This window comes from Elephas maximus, chromosome 15 (assembly GCF_024166365.1).
Source record: "Elephas maximus indicus isolate mEleMax1 chromosome 15, mEleMax1 primary haplotype, whole genome shotgun sequence".
NCBI classification, from domain to species: Eukaryota; Metazoa; Chordata; class Mammalia; order Proboscidea; family Elephantidae; genus Elephas; species Elephas maximus.
In genome coordinates this window covers 39,634,572-39,653,776 of record NC_064833.1, presented here as the reverse complement: position 1 = coordinate 39,653,776, position 19,205 = coordinate 39,634,572, and the positions used below count along the sequence as shown (strand labels likewise).

Here is a 19,205-nt window from a genome sequence, read left to right as displayed (position 1 = left end):
TCCTGTCCTTCTCCGAAAGGGGTGTGTTGAAGTCTCCTACTATAATTGTGGAGGTATCTATCTCGCTTTTCAGTTCTGTTAAAATTTGATTTATATATCTTGCAGCCTTGTCATTGGGTGCGTAAATATTTAATATGGTTATGTCTTCCTGATCAATTGTCCCTTTTATCATTATATAGTGTCCTTCTTTATCCTTTGTGGTGGATTTAAGTCTAAAGTCTATTTTGTCAGAAATTAATATTGCTACTCCTCTTCTTTTTTGCTTATTGTTTGCTTGATATACTTTTTTCCATCCTTTGAGTTTTAGTTTGTTTGTGTCTCTAAGTCTAAGGTGTGTCTCTTGTAGGCAGCATATAGATGGATCGTGTTTCTTTATCCAGTCTGTGACTCTCTGTCTCTTTATTGGTGCATTTAGTCCATTTACATTCAGGGTAATTATAGATAAATAAGTTTTTAGTGCTGTCATTTTGATGCCTTTTTATGTGTGTTGTTGACAATTTCATTTTTCCACATACTTTTTTGTGCTGAGGCGTTTTTCTTAGTAAATTGTGAGATCCTCACTTTCATAGTGTTTGACTTTATGTTAGTTGAGTCGTTACGTTTTTCTTGGTTTTTGTCTTGAGTTATAGAGTTGTTATACCTTTTTGTGGTTACCTCATTATATACCCCTATTTTTCTAAGTAAAAACCTAACTTGTATTGTTCTATATCGCCTTGTATCACTCTCCATATGGCAGTTCAATGCCTCCTGTATTTAGTCCCTCTTTTTGATTATTGTGATCTTTTACCTATTGACTTCCATGATTCCCTGTTATGTGTATTTTTTTTTAATTAATCTTAATTTGTTTGTTTTTGTGATTTCCCTATTTGAGTTGATATCAGGACGTTCTGTTTTGTGACCTTGTGTTGTGCTGATATCTGATATTATTGGTTCTCTGACCAAACAATATCCTTTAGTATTTCTTGTAGCTTTGGTTTGGTTTTTGCAAATTCTCTAAACTTGTGTTTGTCTGTAAATATCTTAATTTCGCCTTCATATTTCAGAGAGAGTTTTGCTGGATATATGATCCTTGGTTGGCAGTTCTTCTCCTTCAGTGTTCTGTATATGTCGTCCCATTCCCTTCTTGCCTGCATGGTTTCTGCTGAGTAGTCAGAACATATTCTTATTGATTCTCCCTTGAAGGAAACCTTTCTTTTCTCCCTGGCTGCTTTTAAAATTTTCTGTTTATCTTTGGTTTTGGTGAGTTTGATGATAATATGTCTTGGTGTTTTTCTTTTTGGATCAATCTTAAATGGGGTTCGATGAGCATCTTGGATAGATAACCTTTCGTCTTTCATGATGTCAGGGAAGTTTTCTGTCAGAAGTTCTTCAACTATTTTCTCTGTGTTTTCTGTCCCCCCTCCCTGTTCTGGGACTCCAATCACCCGCAGGTTATCCTTCTTGATAGAGTCCCACATAATTCTTAGGGTTTCTTCATTTTTTTTAATTCTTTTATCTGATTTTTTTTCAGCTATGTTGGTGTTGATTCCCTGGTCCTCCAGATGTCCCAGTCTGCATTCTAATTGCTCGAGTCTGCTCCTCTGACTTCCTAGTGTGTTGTCTAATTCTGTTATTTTATTGTTAATCTTTTGGATTTCTACATGTTGTCTCTCTATGGATTCTTGCAACTTATTAATTTTTCCAGTATGTTCTTGAATAATCTTTTTGAGTTCTTCAACAGTTTTATCAGTGTGTTCCTTGGCTTTTTCTGCAGATATCCTAATTTCATTTGTGATATCATTAAGCATTCTGTAAATTAGTTTTTTATATTCTGTATCTGATAATTCCAAAATTGTATCTTCATTTGGGAAAGATTTTGATTCTTTTGTTTGGGGAGTTGGAGAAGCTGTCACGGTCTGCTTCTTTAAGTGGTTTGATATGGATTGTTGTCTCCGAGCCATCACTGGGAAACTAGTTTTTCCAGAAAATCCGCTAAAAAAAAACTGCAGTCAGATCCCTATCAGAGTTCTCCCTCTGGCTCAGGCTATTCAGATGTTAATGAAGCCGCCTGGGGAGGGTGGGGGAGGGAACAGAGAGATAGGAGAGTAGCACCTCAGAATATAGCCAGAGTTGCTTGTCTTGCTTGGAAAGACTATTATATCTGAGATTCCCGCGGGCGCGTCGCCTATGTGTGCTGTCTGTGTGGAGATTGCCCCCGGGGGGTCTGGCCCGCTGGAGTCACGGTCAGATCCTCCGCTTCCAGCCCCACGCCCAGCGTCAAGGCTCCCCTACTGGGACGGTGCACTCTCGACTCCAAAATCAGTCGCTGCCTCCCGGGGACTTCTCGTCCCTCCAGCCGCGTGGCCGTGCCGCCCCCGTGAACCAGGTGGGCCCCCTCCCGGGGTTAGTTCAGATGGGTGGAGTAGCTCCCCGTGCTTGTGCCACGACCGAGTGTCCCGGCTGGAACGCTGTTCTCCCCGCTCCAATACCAGTCGCTGCCTCCCGGGGACTTCTCCTACCGGCTGCGTCCCACGCCGCCCGCGCGACCCGGATGGTCACCTTCCCGGGGTTAGTTCAGGGGGTGGAGCAACTCTCCGTGTTTATGGCGTACCTGCGTGCAGTCCAAATCCCTGTGGGACGGTTCCCCGGCTCGGGTGCTGCTCTTTCTGCTCCAAGATCAGTCACTGCCTCCCGGGGACTTCTCCTAACGGCTGCGTCCCACGCCGCCCGTGGAACCGGCTAGTCCCCCTCCCGGGGTTAGTTCAGGGGGGTGGAGCAGGTCTCTGTGCTTGTGCCGTACCTGACTGGTATGCTGGCTCCAGGCTCTGGAAACAATCGCTGCTTCCCCGTATTAGTTCGTTCTCCGTCTCTAAATCTGTGTTTGTTGTTCAGGGTTCGTAGATTGTTATGTATGTGATCGATTCACTTGTTTTTCCGTGTCTTTGTTGTAAGAGGGATCCGAGGTAGCGTCTGCCTAGTCCGCCATCTTGGCTCCGCCTCCCTCCCATTTCATTTTTGACAATTTACAATTTTCCTAGATTCATACTTCGTACATTCTAGGTTCTGACTGTTAATGGATGTTTACAGCTGTTTCTTCTCATTTTGAGTCATGCCACATCAGCACATGAAGGTCCTGGAAGCTTTACTCCATCCACGTCATTAAGGTCGACTCTACTTTGAGGAGGCAGCTCTTCCCCAGTCATCTTTTGAGTGCCTTCCAACCTGGGGGGCCCATCTTCCAGCACTATATCAGACAATGTTCTGCTGCTATTCATAAAGTTTTCACTGGCTAATGCTTTTCAGAAGTAGACTGCCGGGTCCTTCTCTCTAGTCTGTCTTAGATTGGAAGCTCAGCCGAAACCTGTCCTCCATGGGTGACCCTGTTGGTATCTGAATACCAGTGGCACAGCTTCCAGCATCACAGCAACACGCAAGCCCCCACAGTATGACGACCTGACAGACACATGGGGGAGACTGCCTGGTAGAGGTTCTTAAAATACTCTTTAACAGACAATCAAGAGTGATCTGTGTTTCCTGTTAACTGCCATGTTTATTTCGAATACTTTAAAGGTGCTACCTTTCATTTGAAACGTAGACATCATTACACTACTGGTCTTATCTACAGACGGTTTACTTAAGAAAAGCAAAATTTAACACAATGCCTAACTCAACTACTAAAAATATTACACATATATTTGAATATGTACATCTAAGGCATGAGAACTCACAGCATTTCATAAGGCCTCATCACATAATGATCCATTCCTCCATTCTGCTCCTGTCCTCAGGGTCCTTGCTACTCATGTGGCAAATACACTGTCTCACTTCAAAGACTGGTAGAATGTACCAAAACCAGACCCTGATTATTTGCAGCTTCATTTTTTCTCCAACACAGTGGTAATAGTTTTTGTTTAAAGGACAACTTCTTCCAGTTTCTACTGAGCTAAAGATTTCATGTATAGCAATTAAATACTTACTGAGGTTAAATGAGACTAGGCCACACCCCAACCTTTTATGCTGGTCTGAAAACTTTAACAGCCCTACAAAATACAAATTACTCTATGTCACTACCGAATTTCAGTTGCTCCAAGTTCTTATAAAACTTGAGCTATGTGTTCTACTGGTACATTTTTATACATGGGCTATATATACATATATACACAAACTTTTTGAGAGTATTTTGTTTATTCACTTTTTTATTCAGTATCTAGGACAGGGTTTGGCACATAAATATTTGAGGAATGAATTAACAAAAGTACATCTGTTAATAAATATTATAAATGCACTGAAAATATTAATTGGGAATGACTGCCATATCTATCACAACTGGTCACTCACAACATCCAGTTTCATCCAGCAAAAATCTGCCCAACACTACTTTAACATTTGTGTGTAAAGAGAGAAAAGTAAAACACCATCAATTTTCCCAGGAGAATTTTAATTATATACAAAGCTAATCAACCTCTCTGTTTAGATCATCAGATTTTTATACCAAACCCCGCAGTACTGAATGCAGCACTGGATAGCATGGCTTAACTGTTCCAGGTCTTACAAAGCAGTGGTAAAGCAAGTAAACATTTTAAAGATAAAGAGAGTCTGAGTGGTGTAGCGTCTGGGACACTGCAGGACAGCAAAATATCACAATTAATTAAGCTCATTACTTCTGTCAGATCAGCCTTCTGAATGTTCAGAAAACCTGGAATAATACCACCAAATATACCTATCACCTGCTCACTACTACATGATGTTGCTCAGGTCCTATAAATAATCAGTATATTTTCCATCAAAAGATTCCCATTTTTCTTCTTCTTTGGCAGGGTATTTAGTAATATAATTAGTCATTTAGCAATATAATTAGTCATTTAGCATGCTATTTACATAATACATCAGAATGCAGGGGCAAAAAGATGTGAAAAGGATATATTCATTAAGAAACTCTCCAAAGAAGGGATGCTGGTAAGGAGTGAGCTTCTTGGATCAGGTGGACACTTGAGACTATGTTAACATCTCCTGCCTGGAGGGGAGATGAGAAGGTGGAGGGGGTTAGAAGCTGGCGAAAAGGACACGGAGAGAGTAGAGGGAGAGAGCAGGCTGTCTCATTAGGGGGAGAGTAATTGGGAGTGTGTAGCAAGGTGTATATGGGTTTTTGTGAGAGAGACTGACTTGATTTGTAAACTTTCACTTAAAGCACAATAAAAATTATTTTAAAAAAACTCTCCAAAGAGACCTATGGATTAAACAAAAAAGTAGCAGAGATATCTATGTGCCAAACACGAGACAGGTGATGATCAAAAAAGGCCTGGTATAGCTTACAGTAAAGCTATGGAGAGGGACATTAAACAAATTTAATAGTTATAAACTGGGACAAGTCCTATAAAAGAAGGAAAAAAAAAAAGTGGTAAGTAAAAGGTAATAAGAAACGAATAGAGAGGTCCCACATTGCCAATGAGACAGAACAGTCACAGAGGCTGCTCTGATCAGGGGACACAGAGCCTGAGACTCAAACGATGAGAAAACCAGCCAGCCTTGGGAAGGGAGCATCATGTGCTTATGCTCTAAGACAGGAAAGGGCTGGGCAAGTTCAAAGAACTGAGAAAAGGCATTTGATGACAGAGGGAAGGGTGGCAATAAATGAGAATGGGAGGCAGGAGTCAGTTCACACAGGGCTATGTCAGCTACAGTGAGAAGTATGAATGTTGTTCCTAGCAGAGCAGTGAGAAGCCACTGAAAGGTTTTACCAGAAAGAGGCAAATGCAGAATAACCTTGTTATTGCTTATTAATATTACAAATTAATTAAGTTAATGCTAATATTATAAACAAAGAACTTATCTCTCAGAGGGTTCAGGGCTCAAGTGCTGTAGCCCACGATAAACTATTCTTAAACTTTAGAGCGAGGAAAACATTTCTTCTGGAAAACTGCTGTCTCCTTTCATTAGAGAATAAGAATTATGTAACCCGCTTTATTTCATTTTTTGTACCAGGCACCCAGACCCTCAGGACTTCAACAGTAACTATACTTTCCTAGGCTTTTGATATATCTATATTCCTCTAAATAATTTCAATTTTCTAGCTTTGCCTTAATAGTCCTATAGAAAACATTTTAGAACAAAAGATTTTAGCTAAAAATATATTCAGAGCATTATTTATAATAAAAGGGAAGGAGAAGCCTGGAAACAAGCAAAATGCACAGGGCTCTCTCGCTCCTCCCTGACCTGCGGAAACTGCCTGTTCCCTCTTCCTGGAACAGGGCTCTGCTTCTGCTTGCTCTTTATGCTTTACATATACTAACTCATTTAATTCTCACAACAATCCCTTGAGGCAGAAACCACCATCATTATCCCCCATCTTACAAATGAGAAAACTGAGGCTTAGAGAGGTTGAAGAATTTGACCAAGGTCACACAGCTGGTAAGTAGTAGAGTTAAAATATGAAATCTGGCAGCCGGGCTCCAGAGTCTACTTAGTCATCACTCAAAGTGGGCTTCTGAGACTTCCAGAGTCTCTTGTGATTAATTCCATTATGAGACTTATTTGATAATATTAACGTCATTTTCTGCCTTCCTACAAAATTCCTACCCTATCATTCAGCAAAAGACCTAACACACACCAAGTATTTAATAACACTGTTACTAAAATAATACTGACTGAATGACCCTTACCTCTGTCTTCATGGAGCTTTCAACATCCTATGATAATTTTAAATTATGCTTTTATGCTAGCTTTGACATTTAACTCAAAAGAATAATCCACTAGACTATTTATAGTTTGAAGTTACATCAAATATTTTCTATTCAAGAGTATACTGTAAGGGCTTAAAGAAGAGAGAACATTCCATGATTAATGAGCTTTAATAACCTTTTGGTTGAAATACTGAAGAACTGGGTATCTCTATAAATGAGTGGTGGGAAAGGAGGTACAAATCCAGATAACTTACCAAGAAAATTTCTCATGTACCCTAACATAAGGCGGAATGAAAAAATACTGCGGATACCAGTAGTTACAATTTAAGAATATTAGATTATGTCACTTCTGAAATTAAGCTGAGATGGATATTTTGACCAAAAAAAAAAAAACAAAAAGACACCACTCCCAAATACTTTGGGGGAAGCATGATACAGTAGGAAAACAGTGCCTTTGAAATCAGGCTTCCTGGCTTCAGTGCTGGATCTGCTACTAATTAGCTATGTGAACATGAGCAAAAGACAGGATTGGTTTCCTCATCCATAAAAATGAATGGATAGAGACAAACTATAAGATCTCCTCCTGCTATAAAATTCCAAGTTTACTGTTGTGTACAAAATTAAGACTATCTTGTGGTAACATGATGTGCTGAGGATGTAGAAATTAACTATTATGTTAAAATAATCCATCAGCTACCAGGATTCTTTAGAATCACAAACCCCAATCAAGATTATAAAGAGACAGATATTTTACGAGTAAATATTTATTTGTATGACTAATTATCATCTGTCCCCTGTACTACACTCCAAGTTTCATAAGACAGGCTCAGTATCTGGTTTTAGTGATCACTACAGCCCCAGCAGTCCCTGGGTGGTGCCAATGATCAACTCGCTTGGCTGCTAACCAGAGGTTGGAGGTTCAAGTCTACTCAGAGGTACCTAAGAAGAAAAGCCTGGCAATCTACTTCCACAAACTCAGTCACTGAAAGCCCTATGAAGCATAGTTCTACTCTGACACCCATGGGGTCTCCATGAGTCAGGATCAACTCAATAGCAACTGGGTTTTTTTGTTTTTGTCTTTTTATATAGCTCCAGTAACTAGCAAAAGCACCAGGTACTCAGTGGCAATCAGTCAACCAAGTCTGTGGCGTGGCAATGAAATGATGGATGCATACTCTCCAGCTGCTTGCGTTTCCAAGTGTTGGCCTGAACGTGAAGCTCAAATCATCCTAAGGTAAGAATTCCCACTGGGCCCCTCATTAGACCCTCTGCTCTTAGCAGATCTATCTCTTTACCTCTTTGTACCACAGCAGACAGCCAAGTGCATCCTGACTCCCCATCTTCCCACACTCTCAACTACTTCTTCCAAAGTAACTCTCCCCTCAAAACTTCTACTCCTCAGCAATCACTTCCCCCAACAATGTTGGTCCCACATATTGACTGTTCCCGCACGTGGCATTTAGCCTATGCCCCTGTATAATTCTTCATGCTGTCCTAGCTCTGGATTCTCTTTCTGAGTGTAGCATTTAGCCCTGCTGACAAACACCTACCTAATGGTATTTGTTGATGACTGTGATAAGTCTTTACAGTTTAACTAGGTTTAAGTTGTATTCTTTCCTGAATTGAATTTGTCTATGTCTTCATTTCAATCGTGAGCTAATAAAAAGTTTCTTTTTCAAAGATACTGTTTTAAATTAGGTGTTTAATAGAAAAAAGGTATAGGTAGAATATATTTTTGCTTCACATATTGCTATTCCTTCATTCATTCAATGTCTAAACAAACCAAGAAAACAACAGACTGAAGTCTGTACAGTGTCAAGATTTCATGGTGCACTTAAGTAACCATCCCTATGAACAGGCTGTACCTAAAAACATGCCTACCAATTAAGGTCAACAAAGACTGGCTGAATCTAACAGGGTGTACACTGACCAGGAAGAACGCTTCCTAAACTTGTATTCTTCAAAACCACTTTCATCAGTCAAAAATAACGCATGCTAAAGAAGCCTAAACTAATACATACAAGACTCACGAGTCCTCTATTACTTCCTGTCACCATGCAACAGACACAGCCCTAATATGCGTGAGGCAACAGAAATAGGAAACAGTGAACAAAGGAGAAAAAAAGCGTAATTGTTTAAATGGCCTGCTACCATATGAAGTAAAAGTAGAACTTGGGACATTTCTAGTTTTATGGAAATAAGTAAGAGAATACAATTCAAGGAAAGTCTGGCAGCTGCCAAGGGAAACAAAATGCCTCTGCTTCCAAAGAGACTGATTAAAATTCATGTTCCTTCTTGCATTCAATCTTTCCACATGAGTTGAATGCAGAGGAAAATGAATTGCATCGAGACTCACAATAATTGCAGAAAAATTAATCCAGAAGGTTAAATATTTCCCTTTAATATCTGAAATTCAAATTTAGAAAGAAAGAAAAGATTTCCACATCAGACTCTTACCTGCTAGAGATTAACCTTAACATTCTCATTGTCTTTCAGTATACTTCCAGTTAAGAAAATTCCCCACCCAACTGGCTCTGGGAATAAGCTACAGGCACACCAAAAAACAGGTAAAAAAAAAAATCTATGGCTTTCAATAGTTGCCTTTGAATATAAGACTTATCAACCACTTAAGACAATGCACAGGCTGTTTTACCTGTGGCAGTGATGGAGTTTTAAAGATTCAAATCAATTGAACAAACCCTGGATGCTTCTAGAAGCCAGCCATTGCACTACTCCTCAGGATGCAGAGCAGGGCTCCGCCAAGTCCACTCCCGTTCACCCCGCTTTGTCTCGCACACCATTCACAGCAAAGAGCCTGTCAGGACTCACTGCCATTAAATGGGGCAGCTAAGTGATCACAGAAACGCAGATTCCCCCACCCTGCTGTGTCAATGACCACAAACTCCCCCTGCATAAACCTGAAGCCAAAGTTTCCCTTCTGACTAGGGTCCGTCTGACGTTAGGAAATAAATTTCTACCACGGACTATTCTATCAGTCATCAGTAAAGTTATTACCAGGAAAGAAGTTCTAAAACAGAATGTTCATGTGTTATCTAGAACTACCATCCTGATTTCTCTGATTTACCTCATCAAGCCAGAAGAAAAATAGCACCACTGAACATATCTCCCTGAGATGACTCATGCAGTGCTTAATAAAGATACTCTACTTGTATCTTAAAACAAAACAAAAATATCACTTTCTGTGTGCTTTTTTTTTTAATGGTAGTACAGATATCCAAAATAAATAAATAAATATGGGCGGGGGGGGGCCTGCCAGGAATCCATTTAAATGGAGGGGCATGGGTTTTTCTCAAATACCTTATCAGGCCACCATTGCAAATCTTCTCCTAGAGAGACTGGACTTTGAACAGGCGTATTCTTCTTATCCAAGTTTGGTTCTCCTTCCTTGCTGGTAGAGCCCCTTTCATTATCAAATGAGGCTCCATCAAGCCACCTTCGTTCACGTAAACGCAAAACGGATTCACGTTCACGCAACAGCTCAGAGTCTCTCTCTAAGGGAAGAAGGAGAACTGGTATGCAATTGGGTCACACCAGTGGGATAAAAGTAAGCCACTCTCTAGTAAAGACCCTTCAGGATGCAACTAATAGCAGTTTATCTACTCACAAAAATATTTAATGTAAATGTATATCTAATAAGCCTGACATGCAACATTCAAAACATTAACCCTTTCAAGTGAATGGATGAAAATTATAAACTAGTGTTTTTTAAAACTATGTAGAGGCAGACTTTGAATTGCTTTATTTTAAAATGGATTTTGATTTTTTTTGTGAAGTTTTAAAAGTTTGACTTTCATTAAAAATGGTTACTGTAACTTTTTTAATTATTTTAGAAAATTTGCAAAATAAATGAGAATTAATACATTAGATACAAGTAGGTAAGACCAAAAAGAGTACTTATAGTCTTCAGTTATTTTTTAAAAATACTGTACCAAAAAAAAAAAAAAAAAAAAACTTGAAAAGGTTAAAATACATGTCCATTAATATAAACTAACTATAAAACTTTTGATAACTCAAACCCATGTTTAGAGTTATTTTCTAGGGCTGGATTTTTATGAATATGTCTTATTTAGAATTCTGAGGAACCAGACAGACTTTTTCTATTTCCCAATCTTCACAGAAAGATTTCCATACCAAAATACTTCCCTTCCAATTGGCTTACAAACTAAAGTCAATTTACCCCCCAGGGTACTCATACATTATTTTTTTTTTTAAATAAAGTAATCAAAATAAACTTTCCAAGACTTAGATAATAAGAACTAGAAACACAATTAACTTGAACCATAGGGAAGTACCACTTAAAAAAGTCAAAATTGGTCACACACCAGCAATTTCCTACGGTTCAAATACCTACACAAAATAACCTTAGTAAATGATAAAAGGGAGAAATTCAGAAGGAGTTGTGTCAGGTACCGTAAATTTAAAAATGCAATACTTGATGCATTTATGGCTGTAAAGTATGCATTTACATTAAAATTTTCAAAGCTATTTCATAATAGATTAATTATATTAAAAGATCACCACAAATTTGTTATTTTAAAACTCTTCCTTTTAAGCACTAGGTATTTGCAGCAAGATCTTAATATGAGATGGCACCTTTCGCAATCTAGTAATTACCGGTAAACAATACAGCTGATTCTTGACTGTTATCCAAATCATATTTTAGATTCTGGAAAACTGAAAATATTGACTTACAAAAGTTATGATGCAACCTAAAGCTATACCAATATATATAGAGAGGCTAGATTAATGATTTCAAAATCCTCTTTCTGACCTCTACTATACACTATATCTTTTATTAAAGATTTAAAAGTTTTAAAAATAGCATTTTAATAAATTAAACATTTCTATATATTTATTACCGGCCAATCCAATAAGTTTTTTTTTTGTATTTCACTCTTTCATCTAGCCAGGCTTTAAAAAGAACCGAAAAATCGCTTTATTTTAATCAAATCAACTAAGGAGACTTGTTTTCTGAATGCTGCATGTCACTGACTGTAAAGTAGAATTCTGCTTTTAGTTCAGAATCCATATTCTAATTAAAAACACGTTGGAATAAGTCATAACCTTTGATATGTATTCTACATGTGTTATAGACAAGATCATCTCTAAAATACTATTGTGGCTCTTCAAAAACAAAAATAACTTGTTTTAATTCCAAAGCATCCAAAAGCATTAATAAGTAATAAATCCATCTACTGCAATATTAAAAACTCAAATACGGCAAATTCTACCTCTGCCACTCCACAGAGTCAGCCAGTGATCAGAAAGAAATAAATACAAAATTACCTCGAGAGGAGCCTAGCCTGGAAAGTGATGAACGACGAAATGAAGGGTAACCAAAATAGCTGATGTCTTCAGAAAACATGGCGTCTGCATCGATAATGACACTTGGGTGGGCAGAATGAATGTCGGCATCAAGGAGAGACATTAGATCCTCTACAAACGGAAACAAGCAAATATAAAATGCAACAGCTATAAAGTGAGCATCTGTAGGACACTAAGAGATCTCTAAAAATTAAAATAAATTAAAATCAGGGACTGACTACTGACATTACTTGAGGAAAAAAGTAAACGTTAACATTGTTAACATAGATTTTAATGAACACTAAATGCATGCTTGTTGCTTAGGCTACCTACTAAATAATCAGAAGGAAAAAACATCATTTAAGATATAATATTTGTGAGATATAGGGATTACACAATCAAAATCTAAATACACCTCAATGATATTAAACCATATTCAGTAATAAAAGCATCAAAAACAACATTCCGGAGTCATCTGTCAGCCAGTGATAAAACCATATATATACAACCATCTTTTTACTGGGACCAAACACAAGTCCAATGAACAAAAAACATATCCCATTTTCCCTGAAAAGGAACTTTACAATCAAATCAAACAGCACTGCCGTAAGAATTATCTTATACCTTGAAAAGAACAGCCAGAAAATGATTTGTGCTTTAAAATCCCATTCCCCAGTCAAAAGAACACTCCAAAGACAAGACAACCATGATGGTGATCCACCAACCTCCAGGTAAGTAAGATTCACTGGCTGTATCATCCCCATCATCTCCATCTTCGTCATCCCGGCTAAGTAAATTATTTACAGCAAGGTTTACATCAAGGTTTGTTCGCTGAAGTTCCCGAATAATGACACTTCGGGATTTGCCTTGTAAAACAACTTGGGCCTGAAATAAAAAATCATAACAAAATAATAAAAAATAAAGGAAAGGACAATGCTAATTTCTTATTGATGAAATTCTTTATCAAAATCAGCTTTCTAGGATCAGTACAAAAAAAGCAGTTAAGACTACAGTTCACCATATTCCATTAAACTTCACCTTACCCTGTTGTCTTACATTAAGTACCCTACAGTATTCATACCTGTGAAATCAGCTCCTCTGGAATGACAGATGCTGGAATAACTGGCTGAGGCTGACTGCCCAGAAGCCCCGACCCTCGATCTCGTCCAGTCCGAATAACTCGAGTCTGTCGGCGGGAATCTCGAGCTCCAGCTGACGACCTTCCTGAAGATCCTCCTCCACTTCCACCTACTCCTGAACTCCAGCGACTTCTAAATATTGAAGAATTTATAGAATTAGCATTTTAACAATCATTCTGAAAAGATCACTTTGGGTCTCATTTTCATTCTCTTTATTCAAGATAATGTTATTTGTCTAATTAGACATAATATATACTGTAGTGTTTTGACAGGAAAATAGGGTAATAAAATTGAGCTTTAAATTAAGTTATAATTCTGTAAATGCTGAAGTATAAATTTATCACTTTTTAGAAACTTTTTAGAAACGTCTAAACTTCTTTTAATATAATTTTTAAAGTATCCACATACCATATATTTCTAGTCACAACCATAAAATGAGTTGTACAGCACATTTTGCCTTTGCACGGAAGACCCATCAAACCTAACTACTAACACACTGTCACGAAAAAATAAAATCCAGAGTTTGGAACTCAAAGTACTTTGCCTGCAATACACTCATTTGCAACGACAGTATTTCATTAATATTTAGCACTATTAACTACCCTGATCAAGAGAAAGCTACTAACTACTTAATGAATACATTAACTTTTTCCGTAAGTATAAGAAAATGATGTAGAAAGGGTATGAAGTCTGCAACATCACTTATTGTTCCAAAAACCACAATTAAGTTTTAAATTAAGTCAACTGGATAACCATACAACAGCTTTCTGCATTCGGTCAGATGTTAAAGAAAATGGTCATTACAAGTCACTTTAGCCTTTCAAATTATGACAATGCCAGTTTCCTTTAAAATGAGTAACAGATTCTTCTAATAGACCATGCAACCCAGAAAGAAGTACTTTACTCCCAAATCCTCTTCAAGTACTCACTTAAAGTTAAAACCTTCAGCTTTCCATTGCAAAAAGACTTAGTTTAAATTTGTTTTTCCATTTCTTTTTTTCCCCTTAAAAAGTTTTACATATATTAACTGTAACAATTCTCCAATCAGTAGGTATCAAATTTCTTGATTGAGTCTTCTCACTTGACTGGAAAGCTCAATCTCTTCCTAAACAAACAAATAACCTTAGTTTTCTCAGTATAATGAAAACAGAAAAAAAAACCTCGAGAAAAACTGGTACTGTCCTTTTGAAGGCTTTCTACACTTGTTGATGCATGCTATCAACTCATGCTTATGCAGTATCTGCATCTATAGCTAAGGACTTCCCAAAATAATTTTGGAGAAAAACAATATCGTGCATCCTCAGGTCTGTAGTATGAAACAGCACTTATTTCAGCTATGTAATAGATTTTAGAAATGCAATGCTAAAATCTCGCAGGCCAAAAGAAAAACAAAAGGGCTTCATTAAAAGCATACTGTATTAAAAAAAAAAAAAGATGTCACATGCTATCAAAGAAAGCACTAATATATAGACGTTTTCTTTTCAAGTTATAGGTATTGTGGTACTTATACAAATAAAGAAACAGGATCAATGAAAACCTACATAGGCATATTCCAATCAAATATTAAATTAGCATTTCTACTTCAGGTTTCCCATAAGTTGTAAAAAACTAAGTCTTTCCGGTGGAACTACTCTTTAGGAATTTCTTTGAACATTCAAAAGTTCAAATACATTATTTCAGCTTGAAAACAGGGAGAATCACACCAAAGAGCCTAAAACAGATAATAACTAGGGCAACTAAATGTCCCAGTTTTCCTGGGATGGTACTAGTTTAAGCCTATTGTCTAAGCCTAATTATTAATTTCACTCGACGATGTCTCAGTTTGGACAATAGATTATATGGTCATGGTGGATATAATGGACGACCCGACATTTCCACCAAGGAATGCATACCATTTTCCTCCAAGGAAATACCATGAACTATGGTCAGATACACTACACAGATACACACCTGCACCTGGGCAGACCTACAGGCATTACAGATGCTCCACAAGAGGTACAGAGGTTACAGAGATGAATGAAGCCAAGATATCAGGAAAGAGTAGAGAATATCTGCCTATCTAAAACATTCTAATTCTCTTCTTTAAACACCGCAGGTTCAAACACCACTGTCTGCCACTTTGCAATCTCTGCTATACAAACCTTCAATTGGGGTGAATTCAAAAACAAATATCGAATACTTCTGGCTTGCCCCTTAACCTGACTGTTTTCACTGGGCATGGGAGCGGGGGGGAATACCATGTTTCCCCACGCTCACCTGCTATGCTGTGTTTCTCCTATCAGAATCCAAACAACCTAGCAGTCTCTCCATTTCAATTGCTCTTGAACACTCCTCTACCAGCTTGCTACGTAGATAAAGATTGATGCATTAAACTAAGCATACACTAATAGAAAGTTACTAGTGGTCATAAAAGATAGCACTAGAATTAAGGATTCTTTTTGCCTATAATTATGGACAGCTGTATAATTTTCGTAGGAACCCTGGTGGTGCAGTGGTTAAAGCAATCAATTGCTAACCAAAAGGTCAGCAGTTGGAAACCACCAGTGGTTCTGCAGGAGAAAGATGTGGTAGTCTGCATCTGTAAAGATTTACAGCCTTGGAAACCCTGTGGGGTCACTATGAGTCAGAATCAACTCGACAGCAGTGGGATTTTTTTTAATATTTAATTTTTAATATGGAACTCAAAAATACTGGGAAAACCTATATCTACTTTCTATAGTTTGCTTATCAAAGCACTGTCACAATTTTGATCCTATTATGTGGTTCTCAAGGAACAAAGAATGACTTGAAAGCAACGAAGGCAATTATATCTGGTATGGAATTAGTCTATAACTTGCGAACTTAAAGCCCATTGGCCAAATCTTGTCCACATACTTGACTGGCCGATTAAAAAGTATATACATTCATCAAAAACAAGGAAAATCTGAGAAACCATCACAGTCAAGAGAAGCCTAAGGAGACATGATGACTAAATGCAATGTGGTGACCTGGATGGGATTCTGGAATAGAAACAGGACATTAGGTAAAAAATAGGGAAATTTAAATAAACTATGGACTTTAGTTAATAATACTGTATCATTACTCATTCATTAATTGTGAAAAAAAACATGTTATTCTAATGTAGGCCATTAATAATGGGGGAAACTGGGTATGGGGTATACAGGAACTCTCAGTACTATGTTTGTAATTTTTCTGTCAATTTAAAACCGTTCTAAAGTAAAGCGTTTTTTCATTTTTAAATTACATACATAGACATTTGCATTAAAATATACAATTAGCTCCAATACGTAAGTATTCCACATAAAAATCCAGATCTGCAGCTTCTCTTAGGACAAAACAAAAGGGGGAGTAGAAGGACAGAGGTGTTTCCTGTATTCTCCTATGACAGTAACAGCTTATCCACTGTCTTCTTTAAAAATGAAGCAAGCAGTTTGTCAGAGTTCTACTATCTACTATCTTATCTACCGGCCCAGCTTCAACTATTTGCAACTGCAATTACAATCACCTGCTTGGCTTTTATATTTCAAATCCTGCACTGATTATTAGTTCAGATGAAACCCTAAAGGACATATGGTAACTCAAACCAACTAAGAGCAGTTTATACCTATCATCTATTATGGCCAGTCATCAGTGATAACAGAAGATGTTTTCAATTCAAATATCTCCATTTTAACCTTATAGTTAAACACAAATGAACTCCTTTCTCTTCTCTCCAATAAATTTGCCCCCCTAACCCTTAACCTCATTTGCAAAGAACTTAACAAAACTACCTAGGAGAAGGAAATCCTGGTGGCACAGTAGTTAAGTGCTACAGGCACTAACCAAAAGGTCGGCAGTTCAAATCCAACGGGCACTTCTTGGAATTTCCATGGGGTAGTTCTACTCTGTCCTATAGGGTTGCTATGAGTTGGAACTGACCCGAGGGCAACATGTTTTGTTTTGTTTTTGGATACCTGGAAGAAGGCATAGGCATAAGGAGTCCACAGACTTTGAACGGTTTTTACCCCTGCATGGATCTATGTGGACCCATTTCAACAGCATAGGCCCTCATTAGCACAGTGTAACAGGGTATATACCTGAAGCCTATTTTCATCTGTATCTGCTATAAGGGGGAGTGGCAGATTCATGACATTTGACATCACCCTGCCCATTAAGCAAGGTCCTCACCTACCCACATCAGGGACCTGAGGACTGGTGGCTCCACCTGCTCTACCAAGACACCAGTGACAGGGGTCCAAGAAAAAGTGGTGACTCCCAGTCCTTACACCCAACAGCATTGGGTGCCCACAGATCGGCTGCAAAACCCAGCTACCTACGTGCTCCAGGGAACAGGGTAGCACTCAGAGGTAGCAGTCAGCACTCTGCCTTGATCAGCGCATGACCCCCTACTGCAATCAGATACCTGGGCCTACACCAGTTGCCCCTGTCCATCTAGGTGAGAGCCTGCACCACACACTCAGGACCAATGACCTGGACAGCTGAGCTAAATCCAGACATGAAAAGTAAACAGACTCCTGGGCTCATATAGCTAGTAACAGCCCTGGCCACCAGGAGGCAGGATGTAAGAGCTTCAAAGACGCCAATAATCAGACTAGCTCACGTTACCAGCCTATCTGGGCATATCGAAACAAAACAGGAAGTTGGGACACTGTAAGCAAACATAAAATGAATAAATATAATAACTTATTGATGGCTGGGAGACAAGAGTCAATATCAAATCACATAAATAGGCAGACCATGATGGCTTCAGCAGGCCACCAAAACAAATAATTAAGAAACCTTCCAGAGGAAGAGAACTTCTTGTAATTACCGGAGGTAGAAATCAAAAGACTAATATACAGAACTCTTCAAGAGATCTGAAAGAAGATCAAGTAAAACGCAGAACAAGACAAGGAACACACAGACAGCGCAACAGAGGAACTTAAGAAGGTTATACAAAAGCATAATGACAAATTTAACAGGCTGCAAGAATCCAGAGTAAAAACAAATAGAAATCCAAAAGATTAACAATAAAATTTCAGAATTAGAAAACACAACAGAAAGTTGCAGGAGAAGAATTGAGGCAATGGAAGTCAGAATTTGTGAGACTGAAGATAAAGCACTTGACACCAACTTATTTGAGGAAAAACCAGATAAAAGAATTTTAAAAAATGAAGAAACCCTAAGAATTATGTGGGACTCTATTGAGAGGAAGAACCTACAAGAGATTGGTGTACCAAAACAGAACACAGGATATAAGAGAGAATACAGAGAGACCTGCTGAAGATTTGTTAGCAGAAAACCTTCCTGATATCGTGAAAGATGATAAGGTATCTATCCAAGAAACTCATCAAACCCCACACAGGGTAGATCCCAAAAGAATGTTACCGAGACTTATTATAATTAAACTTGCCAAAACCATAGATATAGAATTTTATGAGCAGCTAGGGATAAACCAAAAGTCACCTACAAAGGAGAGTCAGTAAGACTAAGCTCTGACTACTCAGCAGAAATGATGCAGGCAAGAAGGCAATGGGATGACATATACAAAGCCTTGAAGGAAAAAAATTGCCAGCCAAGAATTATATATCCAGCAAAACTGTCTCTAAAATATGATGACAAAATTAGCGCATGTCCAAATAAACAGAAGTTAGGGAATTTGTAAAAATCAAACCAAAAATTGTAAGAAATACTAAAGAGAGTCCTCCAGTTAGAAAATCAGTAGCATCAGGTAAAAACCCAAGACTATAACACAGGACAGAGCAACCAGGTATCAATTCAGATAGCGAAGTCACAAAAATAAATCAAAGCTAAAGCACTGAAAGTAGGGAAACAAAGAAATTAATATGTAAAAGATGGTAACGTTAAAACAAAAAACAGGTACTAAAAAATGTAGCCGTAGATCTTTCGTATGAAGAGGGAGTCAAGGCGATATAAAGAAATAAAAGATTAGCTTAAACTTAGAAAAACAGAGGTAAATATTAAAGCAATCACAAAGGAAGCTAACAATACTACACATCAAAACAAAAAACAGAAAGACTCAGTAAATGTAAAATCAACAACAATAAAAAAGATGAAGAGAAAATATATAAAGAAAAACAAC

General features: G+C 38.0%; 1 protein-coding gene across 1 annotated transcript in view; it reads right to left on the bottom strand.

The window, feature by feature from the left end:
• The window catches only part of UBR5 (ubiquitin protein ligase E3 component n-recognin 5), a 172,895-nt gene that overhangs the window by 89,893 nt on the left and 63,797 nt on the right, over positions 1-19,205 (bottom strand). Inside the window, exons 6-9 of the mRNA XM_049854462.1 lie at positions 13,066-13,255; positions 12,710-12,869; positions 11,967-12,116; positions 9,978-10,189 (exon numbers count right to left, since the gene is read on the bottom strand). Coding sequence (XP_049710419.1) covers positions 9,978-10,189; positions 11,967-12,116; positions 12,710-12,869; positions 13,066-13,255 — 712 coding nt within the window. The remainder of the gene's footprint in view (positions 1-9,977; positions 10,190-11,966; positions 12,117-12,709; positions 12,870-13,065; positions 13,256-19,205) is intronic.